This window comes from Podarcis bocagei (genome assembly GCF_964188305.1).
Source record: "Podarcis bocagei genome assembly, chromosome: 3".
NCBI classification, from domain to species: Eukaryota; Metazoa; Chordata; class Lepidosauria; order Squamata; family Lacertidae; genus Podarcis; species Podarcis bocagei.
In genome coordinates, this window is record NC_138127.1 from 82286439 (window position 1) to 82313254 (window position 26816).

The window sequence follows — 26816 nt, forward strand, 5'->3', positions numbered from 1 at the left end:
CAGTATGCGTGGAATTGGTCTGTGCTGTGGGGGAAATGCACCGCAATATATTGAAGTGTATTTTTAAAAACCATAATGTAGTTGAACATTTAAAACTATGACCTGTCAAATGCTAGGGATTAAGGTGTTGTGTAATACAAAACACAAAGTTCAGTAGCATAATGGCAAGCGAGGATCATCTATATCTTGGGGAACAGCTAAGTGGCAAGGAGCTGAAAATGTTTTTATAGTCGGTTTGGTATTTCATTTCTTATGGAGTGAAAGAAATCCCTTGTCACAAAAGAAAAGGATGTAGGTGTTTGTTTGTTTGTTTGTTTGATTGTTTTCTTCCTAGTATGGCAAATTATGCATTTTTAAAAAAATGGCTGATTTTATTCATGAAAGCTTCAGGTTTTTGAATTATTTTTATCATGCGAACACTGTCCTTTATAGACAAATATATGGGCACTTGTGTGGGTATCTGTATTGCTTGGAATATTTTCATCAACTGCATCTTATGTTTTTGCAAACTACAGATCAAACAATGTAACCCTGGTTTTTTTAAAAATAAAATAAAAATACACATGTGTTGTTTTATAAGTATCCAAATTTAACCATCCAGCTTCCTTTACCACTTTTGAGGAAGCCTTATGTTGCACATTTTGTAACAAAGGGGGAAGCTTAGTTGTATTAAAGTTACTCAAGGATCATGGACCAGATTTGAAATGGAATATAATGTCATTTGTAAAATCTAACCAAATGTCAAGGCCAAATTTCAGTACCCTGCCCTGATTTGGGGATTTTGTTTTTCATTGTCTGCTTCTGTAATTTTGCTAGCAAATCACACAGTAGTTTATTATCTTTTTACAAAAGAAAAATGCACTCAAAACTTGGTACGTAAATTTAAAAAACGAAGTAGGAATCTTTCTAAGGTGTGGGGGGGGGGTGGATAGAAAGGAAAATGATTGAAATTAAAACTTCTTTTGTGATCAAAAGGGATTTTATTGCCCTTTGCTTAATTAAATGCTTCAGAAGTGTGTGAAACATTGTTGTAGTTAAAAAAATTGTTACTTTGTAAATCGCAGGGACAAAAGGGCTCTACTGCAACTTTAAAGTTTCCGTGCACGTAAATGTCAATAGAGTGCCTTCTCCATCATCAGCACTAAATTCACATTGATGCCTCTTTTCTTCTCTGTATTGATCCTTCCATGAGAACGTAGATTTGTATCTGTTAATTAATGCGTCCTGAAACAGCGTTTGTATTAATCAGGCAGATAAGAAAAATTGGATGCCTGCACCCTCATGACAACCGTAAAAGTGCTGGCCCTGATAAAAATCATGGACGGACCTCAATAAAAAAGTTCCTCCTTCCACTCAATAAACTAATCATCCTGCTTTTAATTATTCGGCAGAAAGATGTGTGGAGATTGGAGAATGTGTAAATCTATTTACTAACAGCAGTGTCTGGGAGGGAGAATGGGGCTGTCACAGGACAGAGCTGCAGGCTACGTTCTCTGTCCATCTGCTGCAACAGAAAAACTGGTTCTTGAGAGAAAGGAAAAAGACAGAGATGCTGGAGCTAATTGAAAATATGCATTCCTTTTCTTTGACCCTTTCAAATTATTATTTCTGTTCCATTTCCTTCCATTTACAACAAGAAGTGTGGCATTATCCATCGTCATCTTACAGAGGGGTTGTATTGACTTGTTTGACAATGTGGCTTTTTTAAATCTTTATGCTCTTAAGGACAAATGTCCTTTCCCACAAGGCACAAAACACAGTATTTAAAATCACAGCAACAGCAGCATATATACAGTTATACATATATAGATATATAAAAGGAATGGATTTCAGTGCCCACTTGGCATTGGCTTTTAATACAGTTTGTGCCTCCTGACTTGAAGTAATTATCTTTTTGTTTTAACAGGTTTATTTCTGAATTCTGCAGTAGTCTTAATCTAAACTGATGCATGTGGCTTCCCCACTCTTTTTGTTTTCTATCATATTCTAGACACTTATTATGTTATAAGGAAGGGGCCTTCAAAAGAGAAGGGCAATGTGTTTAAAGCTAAATGAGCAACAAAAACAGACTATTCTTTCAGCAGTATCCTTGTCAAAGCACATGTAAGCAGTTCCATAAACAACCAAATGAAAGCTTTAGACATGTCTTAAGACCCCCTTAAGAAAAGCTTGACTAATCCCCTTTGATGATTTTATTAAGTACTTGATGGTTGCTGGTGCCAACTGGCAAAACACTATGTCTCACCAATAGGCCAGGAAATCGCCTCTTCACTAGCACCTTATGTGATGGGGAATATTAGCAGTCGGAGATAATAAATTAACAGCTACTGTAAACAGGAGCCTGAAAAGGTAAAACAGTAAAGATGTTTGGCCTTAGTGATCCTATTAGGAAGGAAAGTGGAGTGAAACAAAAGCAAAACTTAAATTAATTAAGAAGCATTATTAAATTTTCAGTCTCTCTCAAAAATGATGGTGTGATTACTATTCACTTGGCACTTTAATGTGCTATTCTGCTATTTCAGTACTGTAGTAGAGGCAGAAGCCATTACAAAAGTAATTAGTGTCTTTTCTGAAGAGGATAGGTCTTGCTTCTGTTTATGCAGAGGTTGAAGTTCAAGAAGCACTTTGCTTTTTGTTGTGATCATCTTCATCATTCTAGTAAGGTATCAAAAAAATTCCCTTAAAAAGTGTTCTTTTTGTTACTCACAATAATAATTACCCCCTTTAAAGTGGACCCTGACATCTTTAAAGTGCAATCCTATACATATCTACTCAGAAATAAGCTGAGGTTACTTGATTTGCTCCTGTGTGTGTGTCTGTGTATGCAACGTTAGTGTCTCTCATACCAATCACGACCATTATTGCCAGAGTGTTCCTAAACGGCTATTTGATCTAAATACTTTAAGGTATTAAAAGTATTAAATTAGCGCTTCAATGTAATAGGTGCTTAGAATATATTTGGGGGAATGTATTCTCAGACAATGATAATAATGTATTCTTTAAAAAGCAGCAAATTCATGCTGCTAACAAAATTTTCCAAAATTTAATAAAACCCCCACACAAAAGGCATGCAAATTCAAGTTGACTTGATGAAACTTTTACTCTAATAATTTTATATTGTATTGATCTTGAAGAGCAGAGGGGGTGGAATCCACAGGTACAGATTTATAACTTACATAACAACAACAAGCACGAAAGAATAGTTATAATGCAGAATTATGGTGGCCCAGGATCATTTTAATTATGTTTCTGTGTACTTTCCTTCCTGGTTTAGGATTTTCCACTTTATCGCTTGCTGACCAGATGAGCCTTCTGCAGAGTGCTTGGATGGAGATTTTGATTCTGGGCGTTGTATACCGATCACTTTCCTTTGAGGACGAGCTTGTCTATGCTGAAGACTATATCATGGATGAAGATCAGTCTAAATTAGCAGGCCTTCTTGACCTCAACAATGCCATCCTGCAACTGGTAAAAAAATACAAGAGCATGAAGCTGGAGAAAGAAGAGTTTGTCACCCTCAAAGCTATCGCGCTTGCTAATTCAGGTTGGCAGATTGGCATGATGGCTCATGTCATTTCCCCCCACCCCTTCCTCTAATACCTTCTGCATGACAATTTCTAAACATGACAGTAGGAATAAGTAATTCTTAGTTATACTACTACAGGACAATGCTGAATGGCTAGAAACAAGGTAGTTCAAATTAAGGGAAGATCTATGAATATATGCATTTGTTGCACATGGTTTCTAATTTGGTTAAAAGATGCCAGAAAATTCAGAAGGTATTAAAAGCAAAGATGCTTTTCAATAAACATAAACGTTGTTCTGCTTAAATCCATTTCATAATCCAGATAAGTCTAATCAGTTCCCTTAAACCCAATAGAATGGATGGGCCCATGACTAAATGTAATATATGATCTACTTCAATCCGGCTACTAAACACAGTGAACTCAATAAGTAAGGTGAACTCAGGTTTTATCAGAAAAGGGAGCAAATCACTGTTTAATCTTACAGGAACTCTTCTTCACCATACAAATTTGATTTTTATGGTAGCTGTTTAACAGGCAGATATAACTTGTTCAGAAGGGGTTAAGAAATCAAGGAAGGATTCTTCTCTGCATTTGAACTTAAACGTGCTGAAGCAGTGAGCCGGTGTCTGATAAGTAAAAAATCGTTTGTTCTTTGTTGTTTTTTCTTTGTGCCTCCCTAATGCTTTATTGTGGTCTTAAGTCCCTTTTAGCATTTGCATAAAGTTCATGATAGATCCCTCTTTAATGACGTGCCGATCATTAGATACCTGTGTGTCAATAACATGCTCTGATGCTATGTACCATTGACAGTCACACCATGCCCCTCCATCTGCTTTTGTTTTGACCCTATCTTTGAACTTTATCTTGGTTGCTGGCCAGTAGTTTTCCCTTTAATTACAAGAAGGAAACTGTCAATAAAATCTGTTAAATGGGATGCAATGAGTGGCTTGAATGGGCGGACGGCTATTTGTTCAAATTCTGCAGCATTCAAGGTATTGACAGTTTGTTTTCTGGGGCCATATGTGACGATCAATCTCAGGCTGGGCTCAGCCGCGCTGAAAAATGAAAAACCAGATTGCTTTTGCTTACTTGTGGATGACGACTTGTGATTTGGCGCGGTCCTAGTGAGATGAGACCTTCTGCCCAAATTGCCCCCCCGAGAGCCAGAATGCGTGACTGTTTTTAGAAATAATTTTTTTAATTGATTTTGTAATTAACAGTTCATCTACAATATTGATGCATGAATCCTCAGATTGATAGGAGGAAAATTGTTTTCAACAATGAAGTTGTACTTTCCTATTTGTCTTCATAATGGGATCTAGCATTTTGCATTTTAATTGGGGTTTTAATTCCAAAAAATAAAATGCAAAACCAAAAGATTACTCATAATTTTTTTTTCTTACACTGCTATTGTATGTAGGTTTTGTTGTCATACACAGCCTAGTTCTAGTGGCTGTCTCAAATTTATCTTTCTCTAAGATAATAGGAACCATCATATAGTATCTATATTACTGGAAAGAAATATTATAGGTACTGATAAGGTGAAATATTTATAAAGCTAGAAAGCAAGTACAGTTTGTACAGAAATACTTTTGAACATTTTCAAAGGCAGCTAACCTCTGCATATTTGGAGGTGATTGAGACAGTATTTCAGTCTGACCTGCAGAGATTTAATATGACATTCATTGAAATTATCAGCTTAGCATAAACATCTGGCTTGATTCAATAATAATTAATGTTCTTTTATGCTCTAAATCGGTGAACTGATTTAACGGTAACCTTCCTTCCTGCCTCCCTCCCTCCCTGTTCCACCCATGCATAAACATATAAGACTTGTGCACATAAAAATATCAGTAGCATTATAACTCCAATTCATAATGGTTTTAAACAGGAGGCTTGTGTACAAGACTTTTGGCTGTCGGCAGCTTAGTTTGGGAGAGAAGGGAGGTCCATATGTGTTCTAATGCAGTATCCCATCCTGTTCCCAAGTTTTCACCGTCACCTCCAGCTTTAAATTGAGATGGGGGAAAATGGGTCACCAGACCTGCTGGTTTCATCAGCTTGAACAGCCCCTGTAAGCTTTCCAGGGTAATGTAATGGTCATGAGGCTGGCATGATGCAGCCATGCTGTTTCTCCGTTTCCTGTGTCTTCTGAAATTCAGCCTCCATCTAGGATGTTACCCAGTTAAGCACTGGACTCAGATGGTTGGTGGAAAGGGAATTTGCTTTGCCTAGCATGTGTCCTCCAAAGGCAAGTGTTCCCAACCTTCCTCATATCTGCAAAGATACAGAACTCCCACCTGTGGGTGTTTCATTTTGTTTTAGTACATTTTTATTCCATCCATTCTCCAAAGAGCTCAGAGTGATGTACACAGTTCCCTGTCATTTTTATTCTCACAATGAAGTCCCCTGTGGTACATTAGGTTGACAGTTGCTGGTCATAATGTTACCCATTCTGGTTAGTGCAGAGAGATATCTGCCCATGATAAGTCATTAGCAAAACCAAACCACTTGATTTGAGTGCAATATCATTTGTATGCTATTGATAATAACCATAATCAATTGATTTGCATAACCCAAAAACACTGATGATGTACATTGGTTCTATATATTCCATCCCATAGGGGCCCTTGTCAGGTAATCTGGAAACACTGGCTTGGGGGTGGGGGAGTCCCAGTCCTTGGCTGTGTAATATGTGCAACAAAACAATTTGGTACCAATGAGTGCTTTTTTTACTCACGCAGAAAAAATGCCTTTGAATATTTTCCAAAGCATGTATGTACCAATTACTTCAGGCATACAGGCAGGTGAACTGTTTGCACATAATAAAAGGTGTTCTCTCTGTCTCTTAGTGCTCTTACTAAGTGCTCCCATTTATTGATTGGGCAGTGCCAAATAGAAGGATGTAGGTTCACAGGTTTGTTTGTTTTTAATTATTTCATCAAGAAAGAAATAGTGGCTTGTACTTTTAGGCTAGAGGCTTTTTAAAAAGCTTTGCATGCCCAATCAGTTCAAGTGCCAAAGAATTTCAAATTCCATTTGGACAACTGATACAGATACCTTCTCTCATTGACTGAACTATTTAAAAAGCTGCTCTTTGTAACTAGCAATACATGAATCTGTCAATTTTTGTTCCTGTCAGTTTTCTCATTTTTCTAGTCCTAAAGTTCAGTGTGCACATTTCTGCATCAGTTTACAGGTGACACACACATTTTTGCAAGACATTTTTGATAACATGCATTTTTGTGCATTGTTTTCACCAATATAAACACTTTTGTGTTCACTCCAGTGGAGAACTGTATCGCAAAATCCACAAAAGCGTGCATTTCAAAGGATAGCTATGTTGATTCGGGAAGTGTGAATTAGGAAGGTTTGCATCAGAATGTGAACCAAACATTTCCCTCTCCCCAGTCTCTTAACTGTAACACCAAAAATGGGGAATCATGGTTTCTGTGGAGGCATTGCCTTGTAAAATCAAACAAGGTTTGAGTGGCAGGTTTTAAAAGTGGAGAAAAATTAACCTAAAGATTCGGTGGTTTCTTTTGGGGAGACAGTGTTGAGACATTGGCAGCCCTTAGACTGCTTAACATCAGTAGGTAGTCCAATAGCAGCTTTAGCTCTAGACACAGGCTGCTTAGATTAAACATATGAGGTTCTGTATGGACAGACAAAGCTGCATTGGCTCCTGATGCCATCTAACAACCACTGAATAAGCAAGCTGTAGGACTCCAATTCCATTAGCTGCACCCAACAGCAGTAGATAGCAAGGGAGCAGCATCCTCTTCTGGCCAGGAATCACACTAGAAGAAGAAGAAGAAGAGTTTGGATTTGATATCCCGCCTTTCACTCCCTTTAAGGAGTCTCAAAGCGGCTAACAATCTCCTTTCCCTTCCTCCCCCACAACAAACACTCTGTGAGGTGAGTGGGGCTGAGAGACTTCAAAGAAGTGTGACTAGCCCAAGGTCACCCAGCAGCTGCATGTGGAGGAGCGGAGACGCGAACCCGGTTACCCAGATTACGTGACTACCGCTCTTAACCACTACACCACACTGGCTCTCAGAGATTAGAATGGGAAGAATTCCTGTCCCTTATACAGCAGACATTAAAAATGCCATTGCAGAGTTTAGTATCTCTGTTTTTAGTTTATGTTTATTTCAGACAATAAGAATCACCATTATTTCTTGGCCATTTAGCAAACTTATTAGAAGGCATCTATGGCAGTCATAAGAAAGCCAACTCAAATCACAAAACTCAAATCACAAAACAGAGAAACCAGTAGGAGAACACTTCAATCTCCCAGGACATTCTATACAAGATCTCAAAGTAGCTGTTTTACTACAAAGGAATTTCAGAAATAGACTGGAAAGAGAAGCTGCTGAATTGCAACTCATTACCAAACTTAAAACCATGGAGAGACCTGGTCTGAACAAAGACATTGGATTCTTATCTCATTATACATGACTAAGCCATTTCTCACCTTCTCACCCCTTGCCTTTTCCTGTAAGACCTATTACAGTCGTTAAGAATTGTCAACAGGCTCATCTCAGCTATCTGCCAATCTCCCATTCCCACCACCCTTCTGAGTAATACCCCTCCCCACCTTCTCACTATATAGAAGGGTCTGGCAACTTCTGTTTCAGTGTATCTGAAGAAGTGTGCATGCACACGAAAGCTCATACCAAGAACTAACTTAGTTGGTCTTTAAGGTGCTACTGGAAGGATTTTTTTTTATTTTAACTCAAATCTTAGTATTCTACATGAATTCTTCTCCTTCAGATCATCCGTAATGCTAGGCTAGCCCATTGGGAAAGTTGGAACTCCACCTGTGTGGTCCATCCAAATATCACCTTATGTAATCAGCCATTCTGTTTTTGTTGCCATTTTTTTTAAAGTACAGTATGCAATTTCTTTGATCATCAGTGTTTGAAAAATTGGCTGTCTTTACCATCCATTGTTAAGAAATGCAGTCAGTGCAGCAGAAGGCCAACTGTAATAGGAGGCACAGTGAAAACAACATTTTAGGAGATAGATTAGGATGCAATGTAGGACCAGTTGAAAGGGCATATTAAACCATTATGACTGTTCATAATGCTGGTTGCTAGAGACCACAACACAGACTGCCATTCTGGAGAGAAACGAGAGTTCTCTCTCATTCAGGTACTTTATAGAAGCTCAACGGACTCATAATTTACAGGACATTTGTTCTGTACCACTATGTATCTGTGCTGAAGCTCTCGGTGAGAAGGAGTAGAGGAGAAACCTTCACTATCCTGCATGGACAGTGACAGAAACACCAGCACCACTTTTGGATTCTGGCAACAAAATCCCTAAGTTTGGAGCAATGCCAGGCACCTAGAACTACTGTCTTTTGAAGCAAATTAAAGCAACATCTTTCAAGTACACTTTCTATATCCATAAGTAGTGTTGAGATGGCAGTTTCTGAGGAAGCATAAACTAACCATGCTTAAATTCAATGCATTTGAACAATCTGTGCATATTAGAACTCCTTATTAATGTTCCTTTTTAACTATCCATTTGAATGCTATTCTACTTCACAACACAGTTTTCTAGTTTCTAATGTTAAAACCCCAAGTTTCAGACTGTTCTGCTTTTATTCATCCCTTGAACTTTATTATTATTATTACTTATTGAATTTATATACCGCCCTATACCCGGAGGTCTCTTCCCAAGCCCTTTTCCATTTCTGCAACCCTATACATTTAAGACTTGTGGAATTGTCAGGCAAATTTAGATTTTTCTTGAAAGATGTAAAAACATCTTTAGGAATTTTAAAGGAAGTTTAAAGAATGCCAATTAGATTAGAAAAATGGGTTGGGTGGAGGGAAGTTAATAGCCAGAGTGATACAGCAGACTAGGACTGGGAGACCCAGATTCAAGTCTTGACTCAGCCATAAAATTCATTGGTGACCTTTGGTCAGTCATTCAGTCTAATACGTTTCTTAGCCATAACCTATTTTGTGAGGATAAAATGGAGGCAGTGAGAAAACGTGTGCTATCTTGAGCTCCTTGAAATAAATGTGGGTCATAAATTGATAATGCCTGTGCCCTAGTGCTTTTCTAAGGTGGAATTGCCTTGAATTCATGCTTTCTAGAAACAATGTCCAATGGTGAATGTGCCTGAATCGCTGAGACAACTAGATCTTCCCCAACAGTTAGGCCACATGCCTGTGTAATATATTGTAACTGGGATTTTCAATGTATTGATTCTGCCTCTTTAACAAACTCATGAAAATGAGTTACAGATAGATAACACTGTATGGAGTGGAAATCAAGCAGTCTTTCATTTTTCAAGGCAGTCTACTTCCCATGCAACTCAGCTAGGTTATCGAATAATTCATCCCTTGAGTATACATTGCAAAAGGTGCAGGTTTAAGTATGCTAAGGTGTATGCCAAACTGTAAATACATGCTTCGTTCTCCCATTGCAAAGTGAGTCAATATTCTTGGCTGCAGTTTATAGGATTCAGAAACACAGAATTTTTTTGTAATAGAACAATGGCAACCTGGAAGATGGCTGCACAGGTTATGATGTAGGCATTTCTTCCACATTTTCATTGTTCTGTGGGTTTACTTCCCCCCGCAATCTCCTAAATTCCAGTTCAATAATAGCAAAACTTTAACATTAATTTAGAAACTGGAGTATGTAGAACTTGGCACAGCTTTTAGTTCCTTTGAAAGCCGGCGTAAAAATGTATTTATTTATTTGATTCGATTCCATATATGAATCAGTTCTCATAAAAAAACTTAAAGCGATTTCACAGTAAAATCAGGGAAGAAAACAATTAAAAACTATCCATTATGTGAAAACAATTCATGTTGAGATGGTCTACCTTAAGAAACTGATGGAATCTGATGGATTTCTGAATGCCTTGGGGGGTTTTATGACTGACATGGTAGGTACTCCTGTTGCGGCTCTCATTTCACTGAGGACTGGTGAAATGTCCAGAGCCATTGAAAGGATTGGCTTCATCACCTCTAGGGAGTCCACAGATCGCCTTGTACTCTAGTGACCTGTGGGCAATGACACAGGAGGATCAGTGGCTAGGGCAAATCTCTACTATGGTGATTCCCAGTGGACCATTCTTAATGTGGAACACTGCAAGGTTGCTTTTTACCAAAAAAGAAGCAGAAGCTCTACAACTGCTTAAAGCAGTGACTGACTTTATATATTTTGCAAATTCAAAGACTTCAAAGCCCTCTGCTGCATCATTTCTATCACAGTCAGGGATGCCATGGGGGGGGGCGTTGAGGGCCCCTGAAATTTTCAAGGAGGGGACCAGGTTCCCTCAATATTCTGCAGCAATGTGTGCCCGTCACTCATGCAATTCAATTCATGAACTGGCCAGAGATACTGGCTTTTGCACTGGCTTCCCTTACCCTGTGGTACACAGTTCAAGCCTCTCCAGCTTATCTTTCAGTCGATCCATTCTCTACTCCTTCCTACTTATCATCTCTTCATTTGCCTTATCTGCCTTCTTATTCTCTAATGTTGCTGTTGTCAACCAGAAAATGAGGATGGATGAGAATAGGGAGAAATGATTGTAAATTAGTTGGTGCCCGGGGGGGAGGGGGGTGTTTTTGTTTTTACAACAATTCTCGTTCCCTTGCTGCCCCCTCCCCCCTTTCTACCTGTTCCAATGATGGCCAAATGGAACAAGTTAATGCCAGGTTTTATCTGGTCAAGAGAGAATCCAGGGTTGAAGTGAGCAACTCTTTGCAGATCTCACAAAATGAAGGTCTTGCAGTGCCAAATCTAGAATTATATGATGCTGCAGATTTCTTGAATGGATGAATCCTTCCTCAGAGCACCACTGGACATACGCAGAAGAATAGTCAGTGGGCAATACCTTCTAAATATGGGCCAGACAGTTATAGGTCAGAACAGAAGAGCCAGAACAAAGAGGACTGGTTCCAAAATATGATCAGGAGCTACAGCTCCTTATAGCTGTTGCGACAGAAGAAGCAGTCCAAGAAGCAGTTCAGGAAGCAGCCCAAATACCCACATGCAGCAATATTACCAGCTGCACAACTTCTATCATCCTGAAAGCTATGGAAGAGGGTTCTGGCAGCCACCTCTCAGCAACACTCAACCAGGAGAGCACCTCCATGACTTGCAGTACAAGCTGCTGTTGGTGAAACTGGGTTTTGTGAGACTTCCCAGGCAAGCAACTGCCCAGTTCCATATTATGGTGGAGAGCAGTCTCCACCATCAGCTGGTAACTTCTGCATTGCATCCAGCAGTAATACTCCCTTGTGTGCAATGGGGAATTATCCAGCTGCAAACCCTGTACAAATGCTGAATGATGATGGAAGTGGTTCAGGCTCTCAGTTCTTCTCTTTAGGTCTAGTTTCAGAACAATGGAGCCAGACTGCCACTGGGGATTATCAAGCTGTAAACCCCCTACAAATGTTGCCTGACGATTACCAAAGTTGCCAGCAAAGCAATGTATTTCCTTCTCCCAAAACCTTCCAGGGTTACCCATACATTTAAAATTTGTTTTCTATCTTTTAAATTTAGTGTATTTTAAAGTTTTTCAAAAAAAAGTTTGTTCTTTTAGTGGCTTTGTCTGGGATCATCATCTGGCTTTCCATTTACTGAAGCATTCACATCCCTTTGTCCAAGCAAGCTAAGAGCTCTTGGATATTGAAATAAAAAATAAAAGCTAAACAATTAATTGGCCACTTGTTCATTGCAGCCAGATTGATATTGCCCAAGCACTGGAAAGATTTATAATGTGTGCTATTAGACTACAGGTGTGACATTTAGCCCTCATGAAAATAGTGAGTCAAAATGATATTTTCTCATGGTATTAAAAAAAAAATCAAATAAATTTGTTTTGACTTGGCATTCACTTATTTTTTTACGGTAGCAATAAGGGCCACAGTAAAAACCATCCTATTATGCTAGAATTTGGAATCTTTTATTTATACACACACAAAACTTTATTGTGGTCCACAGACCCAAAATACACAGTAGATTTTTTTTATTTACATTGTCACTGTTGTTTTAATTTCATTTTTGTATTATTCCCTTGTATTCATGGATGCATATTTGTATTTACCTTAACACTGATTTGAAGCCACTTTTGTCCTTCCAAAGAGGCTCCTGGGAGGTTGGAAGGACATCGCTGGAGCAACTCTTGGGTTGGGGCAACCGTTTAAAAATGTTTTAAACGTCTCTAATTTTGGCACCTCTGTTTTGTTTTGTTTTGGTCAGGTTGGTGTTGGTTAAATGTTTAGTTGGGGTTGGCAGTTATTTTAATTTGGATATAGCTGTAAACTGGTTATTATTGTTGTTGTTGTTGTTGGTTTCTATTGAATAATTGGTTGGTTGGTTGGTTGGTTTGTTGTTTGTATAGGATATTTTGTTTTTTAATGTTTGATGCTTTATAGTGTTGTTATATATGTTGTGAGCCGCCCAGAGTGGATAGGGAAACCCAGCAAGGTGGGCGGGATATCAATTTTAAAATTATTATTATAGGTCTAAGTGCATGATTTGTTTAGGTAAGCCTATCTAGACATGTAGAAGTGTGTGTCTTAGCTCTTTTTATCATATTTTGAATGTTTATGAATACCTGTTTTTACTGAGAATTTAAGAGGTTTACATAGAATCAAGCTGTATGTAAATTAACTAATTACATCTGATGATTAGAGACACTGTACTTTGAAACATTGGCAAAGACCATCCCCTGGCTCCTGATCTGAACAGCCTTGCCTGGTTAGTTCAATGGTTCCAGTTAGTCCCCTGTTTCCCACAATGGCTAACAGTACATCATTGAGCCACTTCTACTATCTTGTTGCCCATTTACTAAGTTTAGAGAAATCCTTCTGGAGTTCTCATAGTCTCCTTGGGTTTGCAGCACCTTTGATTTGGTGTAGGGGTGGACTAAAGCAGACTAATTTCATCCCAGTTCTGCCTCATGGGCATTCATGGGAAGTTTGCAGTTAAATTGTATGAATCTTGTGCACCTTTTTAAACATAGAAATATGCATTTTACATAAAGCACACACTTTTAAAGTTAAGTATGTACATCACAGTACATTCATCACACATTTTGTACACATTTTTATGTAAAATGAATATTTTGTGCATTGTAATGGCATCACAAAGTGTGGGTGCACCAAAAGTTGTGTTCTCATCCACAAACCTAGTTCTGGAGCATTGGATTAGTTCAGTCCAATGGGAAAAGCAGTAACACCCATCCCTGCTTTGGTGTCATTGACAAACTTTGCTCCTTCACTGCTCATTCCAAACTCTAGTTCATCTACAGATGAAATTTACTTCAGCCCTCTGCTTCCTGGTTAACCATACGACCCATTCTTATTTTGGTATTTTTCTTTCCTTCCCTGTATAGAAGCAGACCAGTTTTTAAATGAAGTTGTTATAAAATATGCATAATATTGTTACTGCATGCTTCTTAGGGCCTGTGTCACTGTAACTCTGAAATCTTTAAACGGGTAGAATCCCCATAGGACTCCATTATGTGTAATAACTGATAAACTGCCATCAGAATCAATAAAATGTGCTAAATGACCCAAACTTGCACATAATTAACTACGTTTTTCAGAGCTGAAACATTTTCTTTCTTTGCCACACTGCACATTTATTTTTGTAAATAATGGACTCAATTCCTCATCAACCTTTTTGATGCAAGGATTTCTTTCAGGAGGCTCTCCTTAAATATATATTTATTTAAATAAGTTGTGCCCCAAGTTGATTCTTAAATAAAGGTGGCCAAAATAACCGGACTTAAAAGAAAAAAATCCAGGTACATAAGCAGCAGTTAACAGCTTACATATCATTGATCCAAATCCAGAATAAGCTGTTTTCAGAAAAAGGGGTTTCCTCAGGTAGATAAGCAAAACATAGGCACAAGCGGTAGCTAGGATAGAGAGGGGCATATATACAGCTAGTACATGCAGAATTATATGCATTTTCCATGCTGGGGTCTAGACAATCTCCATGTTTTTCACATAGTTTTCTGGCTGAAGACATATATGTATGAATAGAATCTGATTTGCTGCCTTTTATAGGTTAAAAGTGATTAATTAGATACTGTGTAAAATTAAGGTTGCCCCCGGGCAAGGAAGGCAGATAAATAGGGCATTGGGCACATCTAGACATGATATGTACCGCTATATGTTCTCCAGCAATGAAACTTATTTCCCATATGCCCCCATTCTTCTCCAGAGGGTGAGGGAAACACTGGAGCAAGATTAGGGAGGGTGGGACACACAGGGGAAGGAGATGGTGGGGAAGTCCCATTGCACCCCCAGAAGTGATTCTGCTTGCACAGTGAGCTGAATGCAACCCAAGGTTAGTAAGGGTGCGACTGGGCTGCTGTTTCATGTTCCTGCTTGAGTGCTATAGGCAGGGCCAGATTTAGGTTTGATGAGGCCCTAAGCTACTGAAGGTAATGGGGCCCTTTATATGTCCTCGAGGACTCCACAGCCTATGCTAGCCTCAGTAGCAGGCAAATTCAGCAGTTATAGAAAATCAGACCATGACTGGCTCCAGGTCTCTAAACAGATGTGTTTACCTGATACAAGTAGTTTTAAATTAGAAATCCTGAACCCACATATCTGAACTATGGAGCACCTGTTGCTCAAAATAAAATTAAAGTATCTGGATTTCTCTGAGCAAATCTCACCATGCGCTGTAAATTTCCAAAAATTTTAAATACACGTAGAGTTTTAGAAAACATAGTTGGTGCACTTTCAAGGTTTGTTCCTAGAGTTTGGGGCTTTCTGTATTATCTAGGAAATACATTTTGAAAACACAGAGTTCAGGTCTGTAAACTGGACGAAGAAGACTTAATGAAAAGATGCTTTTAAAAGTCAAGAAAAAGAAAATATTCATACAAATTTCAATGCAAATTTCAATGCTAGTTTCTCTTAATCTATATAAACCAAGCGCAGGAAGCAATTACATGTTTGTAATTACACCAGAGACTCAAACATTTTCCAGAAGGTCAATATGGTAATATGAGAGTAATTATCTAACTTACTCATAAGAGAGCCCAGAAAATGCTGGGTAGATCCATGCAAATCCATAAACAATTATTGTGCTGCTCCTTATTACGGTGCAAGTTACAGTCTAGAGCATTGGCATCGTAATCTTGCTTTCTGGCACGGAAACTGAAAACTGCTGTTTTGCTCTTTTGTTTTGCAGACTCAATGCACATAGAAGATGTCGAAGCCGTTCAGAAACTTCAAGATGTCTTACATGAGGCACTGCAGGATTATGAGGCCGGGCAGCATATGGAAGACCCGCGCCGGGCTGGCAAGATGCTGATGACTCTGCCGCTGCTGAGGCAAACCTCCACCAAGGCTGTGCAGCACTTCTACAACATCAAACTGGAAGGCAAAGTCCCCATGCACAAACTTTTTTTGGAAATGCTGGAGGCCAAGGTCTGACTAAAGCATCCTGGGCCTTCCAGTCACGCACGCTGGAATTTTAATGAAAGGGAAAACCATAAACAGGAAAACCACGACAAAGAAACTTTAGCATCTAAATTAAGGAAACTAAAATGACTGCAGTGATACGTCGCAGCAAGACTGAGAAGCAGCAGCTCTTTCTATTCCGTGTCTTCTCCGACACAGTTTCCCTTTCTTGATTTCTCTCTTCTTTTTACCGTTCTGGTTTTTCTTTTTCGTTTTCTCTTCCCCCACACCCTATGCTGCTGAATCTTTTAAAAAGAGGTCTCTAATAGAAGAGAGATGGAAGCCAGGCCTGCCAAAGGATTGAAATCCATAATATGGATGCCAGTGAACTTATCACGAACCACAATACCCCAATGACAAAGGAATCAAAAGAGAACCATCGTAAATAGCAGTACAGTACAACACGATGAACTGACTGAATGCAGTATTAGGTTTCACAAGAGCAGCCTCTAATTAGACGACTTCGATGACGACGCATTGGCTGCTTCTTATCATTGCATTTCCATCTAGATCAGTTACAGCCATTTGATTCCTTAATTGTTTTTTCAAGTCTTCCAGATATTTCTTAGGTTAGCTACGATGTAACTTTTTCAGGGAATAGTTTGAGCTTTATTCATTCATGCAATACTAAAGAGGAAAGATAAATAAATAAATACTGCATTTTTTTGTGCTGGCTTGAACAATGACAAACAGTTAATGAAGGACAAATGAATCCTGAAGGAAGATTTTTTTAAAAAAACAAATGTTTTGGTTCTTCTTACTAACAGAAGATTTTTTTCTACCAGCTTTACCACTTTTCAGCCATTTGTTAACGTGGGAATTTATCTTACTCAAGCAATAGTTGAAGGGAAGGTGCATATTATCACGGATGCAATTTATGTTGTGTGCCAGTCTGGTCTAAGACATCCCGTTTCTTCGCATGAGCTCCAATTTATATCTTAAGTGTTCACTGAAACAAAGGATTAGATTACACCTACAGTATATCAGAGTAGTCTAACATGTTAAGATGCCATGTCAAATAGGAATTTTAAAAAAAGTTAGTAAGTGCTTCTGTACGGCCAAGGTACAATTGCTACATGATACTGTGTGTTAATTAATAATATGGCTTGTCTTTACAAAATTGCAGACTTTATTCCAAAGTTCAACCCACTGCAACTAGCAATAAGGCAGAATCAGATATCAGAATAGTCAGCCTCTGACCAAATTCAAAAACCTAGCACTAGTACCTAGTACCCTTTATTTATTAATTTGTAACAAAATATTATTTTGGGTAGATTGCCATTTTTAAACAAACAGCCTAACCAGTATACCTGCTTTTTCAACCAGTGTTGTCACAGCATAAAAGTTGGTCGATTTCAAGACTGTTAAGAGGTGTAATCTAATGTATAAACTAATTAGATGCCCCCAGAAAACTACAGTCGCTAAATAACCAATAAACAATAACCTCCATCAAATGCTATACCAATGTACCAGTGTTAGTAGCTGCTCCCTGTACTATGTGAACAACCTTATTCTATGTACACAAATGTAATTAAAATTGTAATCCTAACAAACAAAGGAAATGTAGTTCAGCTTTTCAATGTTTCATGTTTGCTGTGCTTTTTGGAATTTTTTCTGTTGCATTCAAAGACTGTTGTCTTGTTCTTGTGGTGTTTGGATTCTTGTGGCGTGTGCTTATAGACACAGGGTAGAATTAGAGACAATATTGGATGTAAAATTCCTCAGGAGACTTCAGTAGTATATTCTATTCCTTCTGATAATAAGGTTCTTCCTAGTAATAATTAAGAAATTGGAAAAAAAAATCCAAGTACTCGTTATGGACAAATACACATTGAAATCATAATATTTTCAAAACAAGGGATAATTTCTGTAACAGTTTATTATAGAATACCTATGTATAGCTTAGAAATAAAACTTTGAATATTTCAAGATTATAGATAAGTCTAATTTTTAAACGCTGTAAATATAGCTTTCATCCAATCATCTCTCAGATGTTGTTATTAACTTGCTCTGTGTTGTTGCAAAACCTTTTTTTTTTAAATGCAGACACGTTTCCAAAATTATTGCTACTCGTGTGCTTTAAACAAAATACAACAGGCTGATGATACATCAACCTTGTGCTAGAAATACTGTATATCTCTCATTAGCTATATGGGATTCTCTTGTAGATTGTGTTTTTCTCAGTAGAGAAGTGACTGTTGTGTGGTCCTAGATAAATCATCATTAGCAATTCATTCAGTTGGCCAATAACCTGAAATTAATAGCGTGATAGGAGTTTGGAAATTGGCACGTCCCTTTTGAAAAATGGCAAAACCTCACAACTCCTGGGGGCGGGGGAGGGAAATGGTGCTGATTCTATAAAATTATTTATATATGTAAGAGTGCAGAATAATTATTTTCCAGAAAATTTGTGCAGGGTTTAAGTTGCTACTGTTCAACTACACTATATATGTATATATAAATATCTAATATAAATATTGTTTTTGCTGTATCGCATTGAAGAACTTGGGTTTTCAGGGTCAATAGCCAATCAACACACTCAGAAAAGAAAAGCATACAAAGACTTAAGAAAGCTGGAATGTGTTAAAGGAACACAGTGCAATTTTTTTTTACTATTGGTTTTCAGTAATTTTTAGAGCTGCAATGAACAAATATCTCGTGGCTGTACAATTGTTAACTGAAACACAGATACACTGCACAGGCATTAGAATAACATTCATCTTAAACCTTGCTGAACGAAATTTTAACTTATTTATTGTGAAGTATTGGGGAAGATTTCAAAAGGTGTTTTAGCGTAACAAATTTCGTTTAGAGGAATTGATCCAAATAGAATTTCTCCTGCACAAGCCATTGAAATGAAAGGGTTATGTGTAAGAGCTCTATGGTCTTGTGTGGCTCCCCCATTCAGTTCAATGTGCAGAAGAAATTTCTAATAGGCTATTTTCTTTCCTCTTACTGTTATTTCTTTCTCCTTATTTAAAGCAATATGATTGTGTGACTCCTGGAAGTTACACATTTGTTTCAATCAAATCAGATTGTTGTATTTATTCCACTATTTTGCATTTAAATGCTAACATAAAAAGATATAAAAAATTAAAACTGCTATTTTTCTTATGGAAGAGAAAATGGGTGTTGGTAATTGTATTTTAATTATTTAAGCGTCTCTGTTTACCTGCCTAGGAAAACACTTTATGGCAGTCTTATTGTGCAAAGATCGCAAAAGAGGGGGGGAAACTGAATTAAGCTGCTTATTATAATCCAGGAGTTGCATAATAACCACTAGTAAAAAACACAAATGAAAAAAAAAATCATGTCTATAGCTGTAGATGGGCTTCACATCTGTAAAGCAATCAACTGTATATTTTTGTGATGTGTATCATACTGTGTGCTCCAACCAATGTCCATTTGTGTAAATGTATTTATTTTATATTGTATATATTGTTAAATGCAAAAAGGAGATATGGTTCTGTAACTCCAATCAGTTCAGATGTGTAACTCAAATTATTATGCCTTTCAGGATGATGGTAGAGCAATATTAAACAAGCTTCCACTTTTAATTGCTTTTAATTTTTTTGTGCGTTGTGGCTTTTGTTTTGCTCCCCCTCCCCCCCCCCGAAATCAAATCAATAAGCCCTACCTTTAGTAGAGCTCTAAGGATCTACGCCCTCCAGCTAATGTAGCCACATGGCTACATGCTATATAAAGACTTGTCAAAATGAATTTCAGGGTGGTATAGTCATTTTGCATACACCTGAATATGCAGACTGTCCCTTAACACATTATAATTCATTCTGACAAGCACTTATTTAATCTTAAAACATCTCCACATCAAGCCACGTTACCGAAAATCATTACCTCTCAGTCAGTGTCATAAAAGAAAAGTTCCCTGCAATTTTGAGATCATATTACTACTGTCTTCAATGGGCTATTTGCTTTCTTCATCAACAGCTATAGTCATCATTCCACTCCTAAAATGTGATTTATTCATTTATTTTACAAATTGGATAACCTTTTTTAAAAATAAAATAAGATCTTATTTGCAACAGCATTTATGAATTGCAAGCCAAAAAGCTAGTAGAGTGATAATATAGATTGCTGTTAATGATGATCATTAGTAATTCTCCAGGACCATAGCTGAGCCTTGATTTAAATGTATCAGGAAACAGCATCTCTGGCTTGAGTCAGAAAGGTGGTACCTTCTTGCCACAGGGTCAACTTTTGCTTCTAGAAGACTTTTTTTAGAATCAACATACAACTACTAATTTTGCTTTTTAGCCTGTCGTGATAGTATTTTGTCATTTGTTTGCTCAACATGTTTCTCACCTTCAGTGCTAGGCAGTCCCTAGAGAGGTCGTATGACACAAAGGTTTCTAAAGACAACGGAGTATTCAGCCCCTGCCCCTGTTTTTCCACCACCCCTTCCACTATTAAGATAAATCACCAGGTTCCCTTTTGGTATTGATATATTGCGTTCATAAAACATGTCTACATGGAGATTCCAAATTATGACAAAAAAAGGAGACTGTGGCACGTGATTTTTGGAGGAGTTACTAGAAAGAAATTCCCTAAAATATTTTCTTTTGTTCTTAAGAATTCACGACACTATTAGGACTATTATTGACTGGGTTTTTTTGTTCACCCATGCCCAGCCCAGATGTAATACTTAACAATGGCTTGTGATCATTATTATTTGTTGCTGAAACCTTGGTTTAACTTGCTGTGCAACTTTTTCTCTCTTTGGCCATAACTTACTTGGTGCAGGCCCACATAATATTTGATATTTTCAGTATAATGCAAACTCACTTCAGATTAGTCCCATGTCATGGCTTGCTTCCAATTATTCATTCAGATGTAACAATTAACCATATCTTCCAGGGTGGGGGGGAGAGACTGAAGGGGGAAGGAGTGGTTTCTTCCCCACCCAATTAGTAAGGGTTGGACACAAAGACACGCAAACTGACTTCCACTCATGCAAGACAATTTCCAGCTGTTGCACATGTGCTTTGTTGGGTCAGACACCAAATGGACTTACTTCAGAATGAACTTGTATAAAATTGGGTTATTAGTATACTACTGCCATTTTATTCCATGCTCTGCTTCTCTCTTATAAAAATTAACCCAGATTTTTGGCACCTGATTGCTAGTTGCCCTCTAAAAAAGATGCTGATCATTTGCCTCATGCATTTTATCATATGTACATGCGTGTTCTTTTCACTGTTTCCTAGGTGTAGACTCTCTCGGCTGATTCCCCAAATCCCAAAACCCATTTCACTGAGGTTCCAGGCTTAGCCATGGGATTAGGCTGCATTGATCATCTTTAAATGCATGCTAACAAAATGGTTGCATGAAGCAAGCCTTTTCCGTGCTGTGGCTTGAATCAGAAAAACCCTATACAGTGGTGCCTCGCAAGACGAAAAGAATCCGTTCTGTGATTCTCTTCGTCTAACGGTTTTTTCGTCTTGTGAAGCAAGCCCATTGACGGATTAGCGCTATTAGCGGCTTTTAGCGGCTTATCGGCTGATCGGATCAGCTGATAAGCTTAGAAAAAGGGGGGGAAAGGAAAAAACCCCGCAGGAACTCGCAAGACATTGTCGTCTTGCAAAGCAAGCCCATAGGAAATTCGTTTTGCAAAGCACCTCCAAAACGGAAAACTCTTTCGTCTAGCGAGTTTTCCGTCTTGCGAGGCATTCGTCTTGCGGGGCACCACTGTACAGTACAGAAGCGGGTTACATACGCTTCAGGTTACAGACTCCGCTAACCCAGAAATAGTGCTTCAGGTTAAGAACTTTGCTTCAGGATGAGAACAAAAATTGTGCTCCGGCGGTGTGGCGGCAGCAGGAGGCCCCATTAGCTAAAGTGGTGCTTCAGGTTAAGAACAGTTTCAGGTTAAGAATGGACCTCCGGAACAAATTAAGTACTTAACCCGAGGTACCACTGTATATATCATAGCCCCGAGCCATGCAGTGACAGCAGGTGGCTTTTCTTGGGTCTTGGGTGCACTGATTCAGCAGTCCTGACACATAAAAACCGTATTGGGACTGTGGCATACTCTTATATTTTTTGACTAGTCCAAATAAAGGAACCAGGACTAGCGGGATAAACACTGCCTGTCATACACAGCTGTCAATTTACAAAATCCTCTTGGTAACTGATATCTGTTATGAGTGTCTGAATGGATCCAGTGAGCATCTGCTTGCTCAAACACCATTTTCCAGAGGAGCAAAATATTGTGCTGAAAAGCAACAAGGGCTTTCCAAGATTTGGAAAAGGAAACCACACATTCCCCCATGAAACCTAACAGCATTGCAAAAATCCAAGAGAGGCAGTTAAGTAATACTGTACCCAGCGCCCAGTAGCCCCTGGCATTGGTAAACAGAGGAGTCCATTTCAAATATGAAGCAAAGGCACCACAGTTACAAGTGGTTTTGTGCAGAAATTTAAGATCCTGAAATCTACTGGCATTCTGTGACTCCATCTGATTTCAAGACCGACCACTGAATTCACAATCATTCCCACTCAAGTCCACTTTGTAGAGATCACTTGATATGTCCCTACAACAAAAATACCCCTTGCAGAAGGCATATTGCAAGAATCTAGCCTAGCCCTCTGAGAAATGTTCATTTCAGCAAGATGCTACTGATTTTCATCTGTCACTAACCTTCCCTGCACCTAGTGCCAAGCCTCCCTACTGAACATACATGGCTAAAGTGGCTGGCAACCTGCTGAGAACAAAGAGGGACACACTGATTCATTCATTTGATTTATATTCTGCTTTCTGAACCATAAGGACCCACAAAATGGCTTGCAATAACTTAAAACATATTGTAAAGTAAAATCAAAATGTAAAATGCATATTAAATTAAAACAGAGACAAATACGCACACACACGCCACATATTGCCACACCCCATTTGCAGGTGGTAAAATAGGGGGCACCTCAGCAAAGAAGAATGGAATAAGGTCTTACCAGAGTTGTTATTGGTATTTCTCCAAGTGCCCGATGATTAGTGCTTGCCATTTTTATACCCAAATGGTCCAGGATGTCACGCAGTCATCATGTAGCATCATTATGATAGCAGCTTTCGAGGAGGGAAATGGCAGTCTTGGGAGAACTGAAACTGGTGGCAGTAAATTAAAAAGAGAGAGAGATATGCTGTGCTCCTTTAGTCTCGACCCCACACCCCCAGTTTGAACTAGAAGTTCCTGCTGGAAAATGTCAGCTCAGTTATAAGTACATACTGGTCTGTGAAGAAGCCCTTTATCAAGGGCCAAGGATGTGGTTACCAAAATGTGGTGACCAGTTGCGTTACCAAAATGTGGAAGATGAGCTTGGTGACTTGGGAAGGACCATGGCAGCTTGAGCTACTGATGCCAGCAGTCGGGAAAGACTTACATAGCAATATCTAAATTGCAAAAATGTTGAAGAGAACAAATCGTACTCATAGCAAAGATGGAAAATCTGTTGCCCTTCCAGATATTGCTGGACTACAGCTCCCATCTGCCTTGACCATTGGTCGTGCTGGGTAGGACTGTTGGGAGTTGCAGCCCAACAATTGTATACAGCCACAGCCTTTCTATTTCTGTCCTACAGCATACTCTTAAAATTAGGAATCCTGTTGCTATTTGCCCACTTTCCCCCTTTATTTTATTTGTGCTTTGCTTTCATGTGCGCTGTGAACTGAGACGTCTTAGACATGAGCAGTGTTTATCCTTTTATTAGGCTTTACAGCCGTTCTTCCACAAGACTCAAATACCCAACCTTCAGTTTTCTTAAAATCAGTTAATATACAGAAAGCAAGAAGCATTCAATTGATTACGTGTGGCATCTTATTATTAAGCGAGGCGGGAGGGGGGGAGGGGGGGAGGGAGAAAGGAATTTTAAAATATAATCCTCCTTTCCCAGGAGCATTTGTCTTGTTCTCTGTGAAGTTAAAGGTCTGAAATAATGTGCCCATCAGGAGCTCAATGTTGCATGCCCATGCCAGTTGGTCCAAGGGCTTGTTATGATGGTAATGACCTGCTGCAACGTGAGCTTTGATGGCAACAATACAATTGCTACCAGCTCACCCGCTGGGAGAAATATTTTATTATTGTCAAATGCCCTCCACAGAGATTTGTTTTGCCTGTTCCTGTTTAAATTAAATCTGGAAAAGGACTGCATTATCATTTCTCTGGAACTGAAATAAACAGTGAGTTTTTCAAATTTAGGATTCCTGGCCAGTTTTTAAATATTCTTTATTAGCAGAGAAATTACAGTAGGTGAAAGCAGAGCTGCAGGAATGCGATGGCATCGCGCGAATGCGAGCGCTGCCTGGAAGGACACGGACTCCCTCCGATTTTGCAGATGAGAGTCAAATTAATAATTAATTGGGCCATAAAAATGGGAGGCCTTCGAGATGCACAGAAAGGACAGCACTTCGCTGTGGCTTTCAGAGGAAATTAGGTCATAAAACAACAACATTGCCGCTTTTGAGTAGGCACCGTTACAAAAAAAGCAGGATATAAATTTATTTATTTGTTGTGCCAAATTTGTATTTATTAAGTTGTAGCGTAACTAGAGTTCTTTGACTAACGAACTATTAAAAAGAATTTAAAAGAAATCCAGTAAAACAGCAGTCACAACGCAACACAGAGAGCAGCCTGCAAAGCGCCAAGAACAGTGCAAAACTCTTATAAAGTATGACATGCAAAGCAGAATGAATATCATTTCACTCCAACAGCCACAAACACATCCTCACAATAGCTACAAAAACAGCCTCATAGAGGTGGAACAATATTCTAAGCCACCATAAAATGGAGATCACAGTATTTAGATACAGTACATGATTTAAAATGTTAAAAGGCTTAGACTTACTTTTTTATTTCAGTATTTACCTGTAGCTGAAAATACATTAAAACAGCGACTAGGTGAGCCTTTCTGGGGTAAGTGTTTCACAACCAAGGATCCACCACTGAAAAGGCCCTCACCCTCATGTTGTTGTTTAGTCGTTTAGTCGTGTCTGACTCTTCGTGACCCCATGGACCAGAGCACTCCAGACACTCCTGTCTTCCACTGCCTCCCACAGTTTGGTCAGGCTCATGTTTGTAGCTTCGAGAACACTGTCCAACCATCTCGTCCTCTGTCGTCCCCTTCTCCTTGTGCCCTCCATCTTTCCCAGGGTCAGGGTCTTTTCCAGGGAGTCTTCTCTTCTCATGAGGTGGCCAAAGTATTGGAGCCTCAACTTCACGATCTGTCCTTCCAGTGAGCACTCAGGGCTGATTTCCTTAAGAATGGATACGTTTGATCTTCTTGCAGTCCATGGGACTCTCAAGAGTCTCCTCCAGCACCATAATTCAAAAGCATCAATTCTTTGGCGATCAGCCTTCTTGATGGTCCAGCTCTCACTTCCATACATCACTACTGGGAAAACCATGGCTTTAACTATACGGATCTTTGTTGGCAAGGTGATGTCTCTGCTTTTTAAGATGCTGTCTAGGTTTGCCATTGCCTTTCTGCCAAGGAGCAGGCGTCTTTTAATTTCATGACTGCTGTCTCCATCTGCAGTTATCATGGAGCCCAAAAAAGTAAAATCTCTCATTGCCTCCATTTCTTCCCCTTCTATTTGCCAGGAGGTGATGGGACCAGTGGCCATGATCTTCGTTTTTTTGATGTTGAGCTTCAGACCATATTTTGCGCTCTCCTCTTTCACCCTCATTAAAAGGTTCTTTAATTTCTCCTCACTTTCTGCCATCAAGGTTGTGTCATCTGCATATCTGAGGTTGTTGATATTTCTTCCGGCGATCTTAATTCCGGCTTGGGATTCATCCAGCCCAGCCTTTCGCATGATGAATTCTGCATATAAGTTAAATAAGCAGGGAAACAATATACAGCCTTGCCGTACTCCTTTCCCAATTTTGAACCAATCAGTTGTTCCATCTCCAGTTCTAACTGTAGCTTCTTGCCCCACATAGAGATTTCTCAGGAGACAGATGAGGTGATCTGGCACTCCCATTTCTTTAAGAACTTGCCATAGTTTGCTGTGGTCGACACAGTCAAAGGCTTTTGCATAGTCAATGAAGCAGAGGTAGATGTCTTTCTGGAACTCTCTAGCCTTCTCCATAATCCAGCACATGTTTGCAATTTGGTCTCTGGTTCCTCTGCCCCTTCGAAATCCAGCTTGCACTTCTGGGAGTTCTCGGTCCACATACTGCTTAAGCCTGCCTTGTAGAATTTTAAGCATAACCTTGCTAGCGTGTGAAATGAGTGCAATTGTGCGGTAGTTGGAGCATTCTTTGGCACTGCCCTTCTTAGGGATTGGGATGTAAACTGATCTTCTCCAATCCTCTGGCCACTGCTGCGTTTTCCAAATTTGCTGGCATATTGAGTGTAGCACCTTGACAGCATCATCGTTTAAAATTTTAAATAGTTCAGCTGGAATATCATCACTTCCACTGGCCTTGTTATTAGCAGTGCTTTTTAACACCCATTTGACTTCACTCTCCAGGATGTCTGGCTCAAGGTCAGCAACCACACTACCTGGGGTGTATGAGACATCCATTTCTTTCTGGTATAATTCCTCTGTGTATTCTTGCCACCTCTTCTTGATGTATTCTGCTTCTGTTAGGTCCTTTCCACTTTTGTCTCACCCTCATAGATACCATTTATTATTGAGGCACTCAGAGAAGGGCCTACATGCATATGGGAAGAGGAGATCTTTCAGATACTGAGGTCCCATTATGTGCAGGGCTTTATAGGTCAAAGCTGACACTTCAAATTATGCTTGGAAACCAGACCAAGTCATCAACAATTATCTCAGGTCTAAATGATCCACATTGTCTCTCAATAT

The 26816-nt window shown here is 39.0% G+C and overlaps 1 protein-coding gene and 1 long non-coding RNA gene across 23 annotated transcripts in view; one reads left to right on the forward strand and one right to left on the reverse strand.

The window, feature by feature from the left end:
* Positions 1–19558, forward strand: part of ESRRG (estrogen related receptor gamma) — a 485944-nt gene extending 466386 nt beyond the window's left edge. For all 19 annotated transcript variants that reach the window (XM_081186033.1, XM_081186039.1, XM_081186034.1 and 16 more), the window contains 2 exons: positions 3275–3544; positions 15720–19558. In XM_081186033.1, coding sequence (XP_081042159.1) covers positions 3275–3544; positions 15720–15964 — 515 coding nt within the window. In that variant the 3' untranslated portion in view covers positions 15965–19558. The remainder of the gene's footprint in view (positions 1–3274; positions 3545–15719) is intronic.
* LOC308582714 overlaps positions 3082–26816 on the reverse strand; it is a 45202-nt gene continuing 21467 nt past the window's right edge. For all 4 annotated transcript variants that reach the window (XR_014005790.1, XR_014005791.1, XR_014005792.1 and 1 more), the window contains 3 exons: positions 22958–23108; positions 5118–5187; positions 3082–3465 (listed from right to left, as the gene is read on the reverse strand). This is a non-coding gene — a long non-coding RNA (uncharacterized lncRNA). The remainder of the gene's footprint in view (positions 3466–5117; positions 5188–22957; positions 23109–26816) is intronic.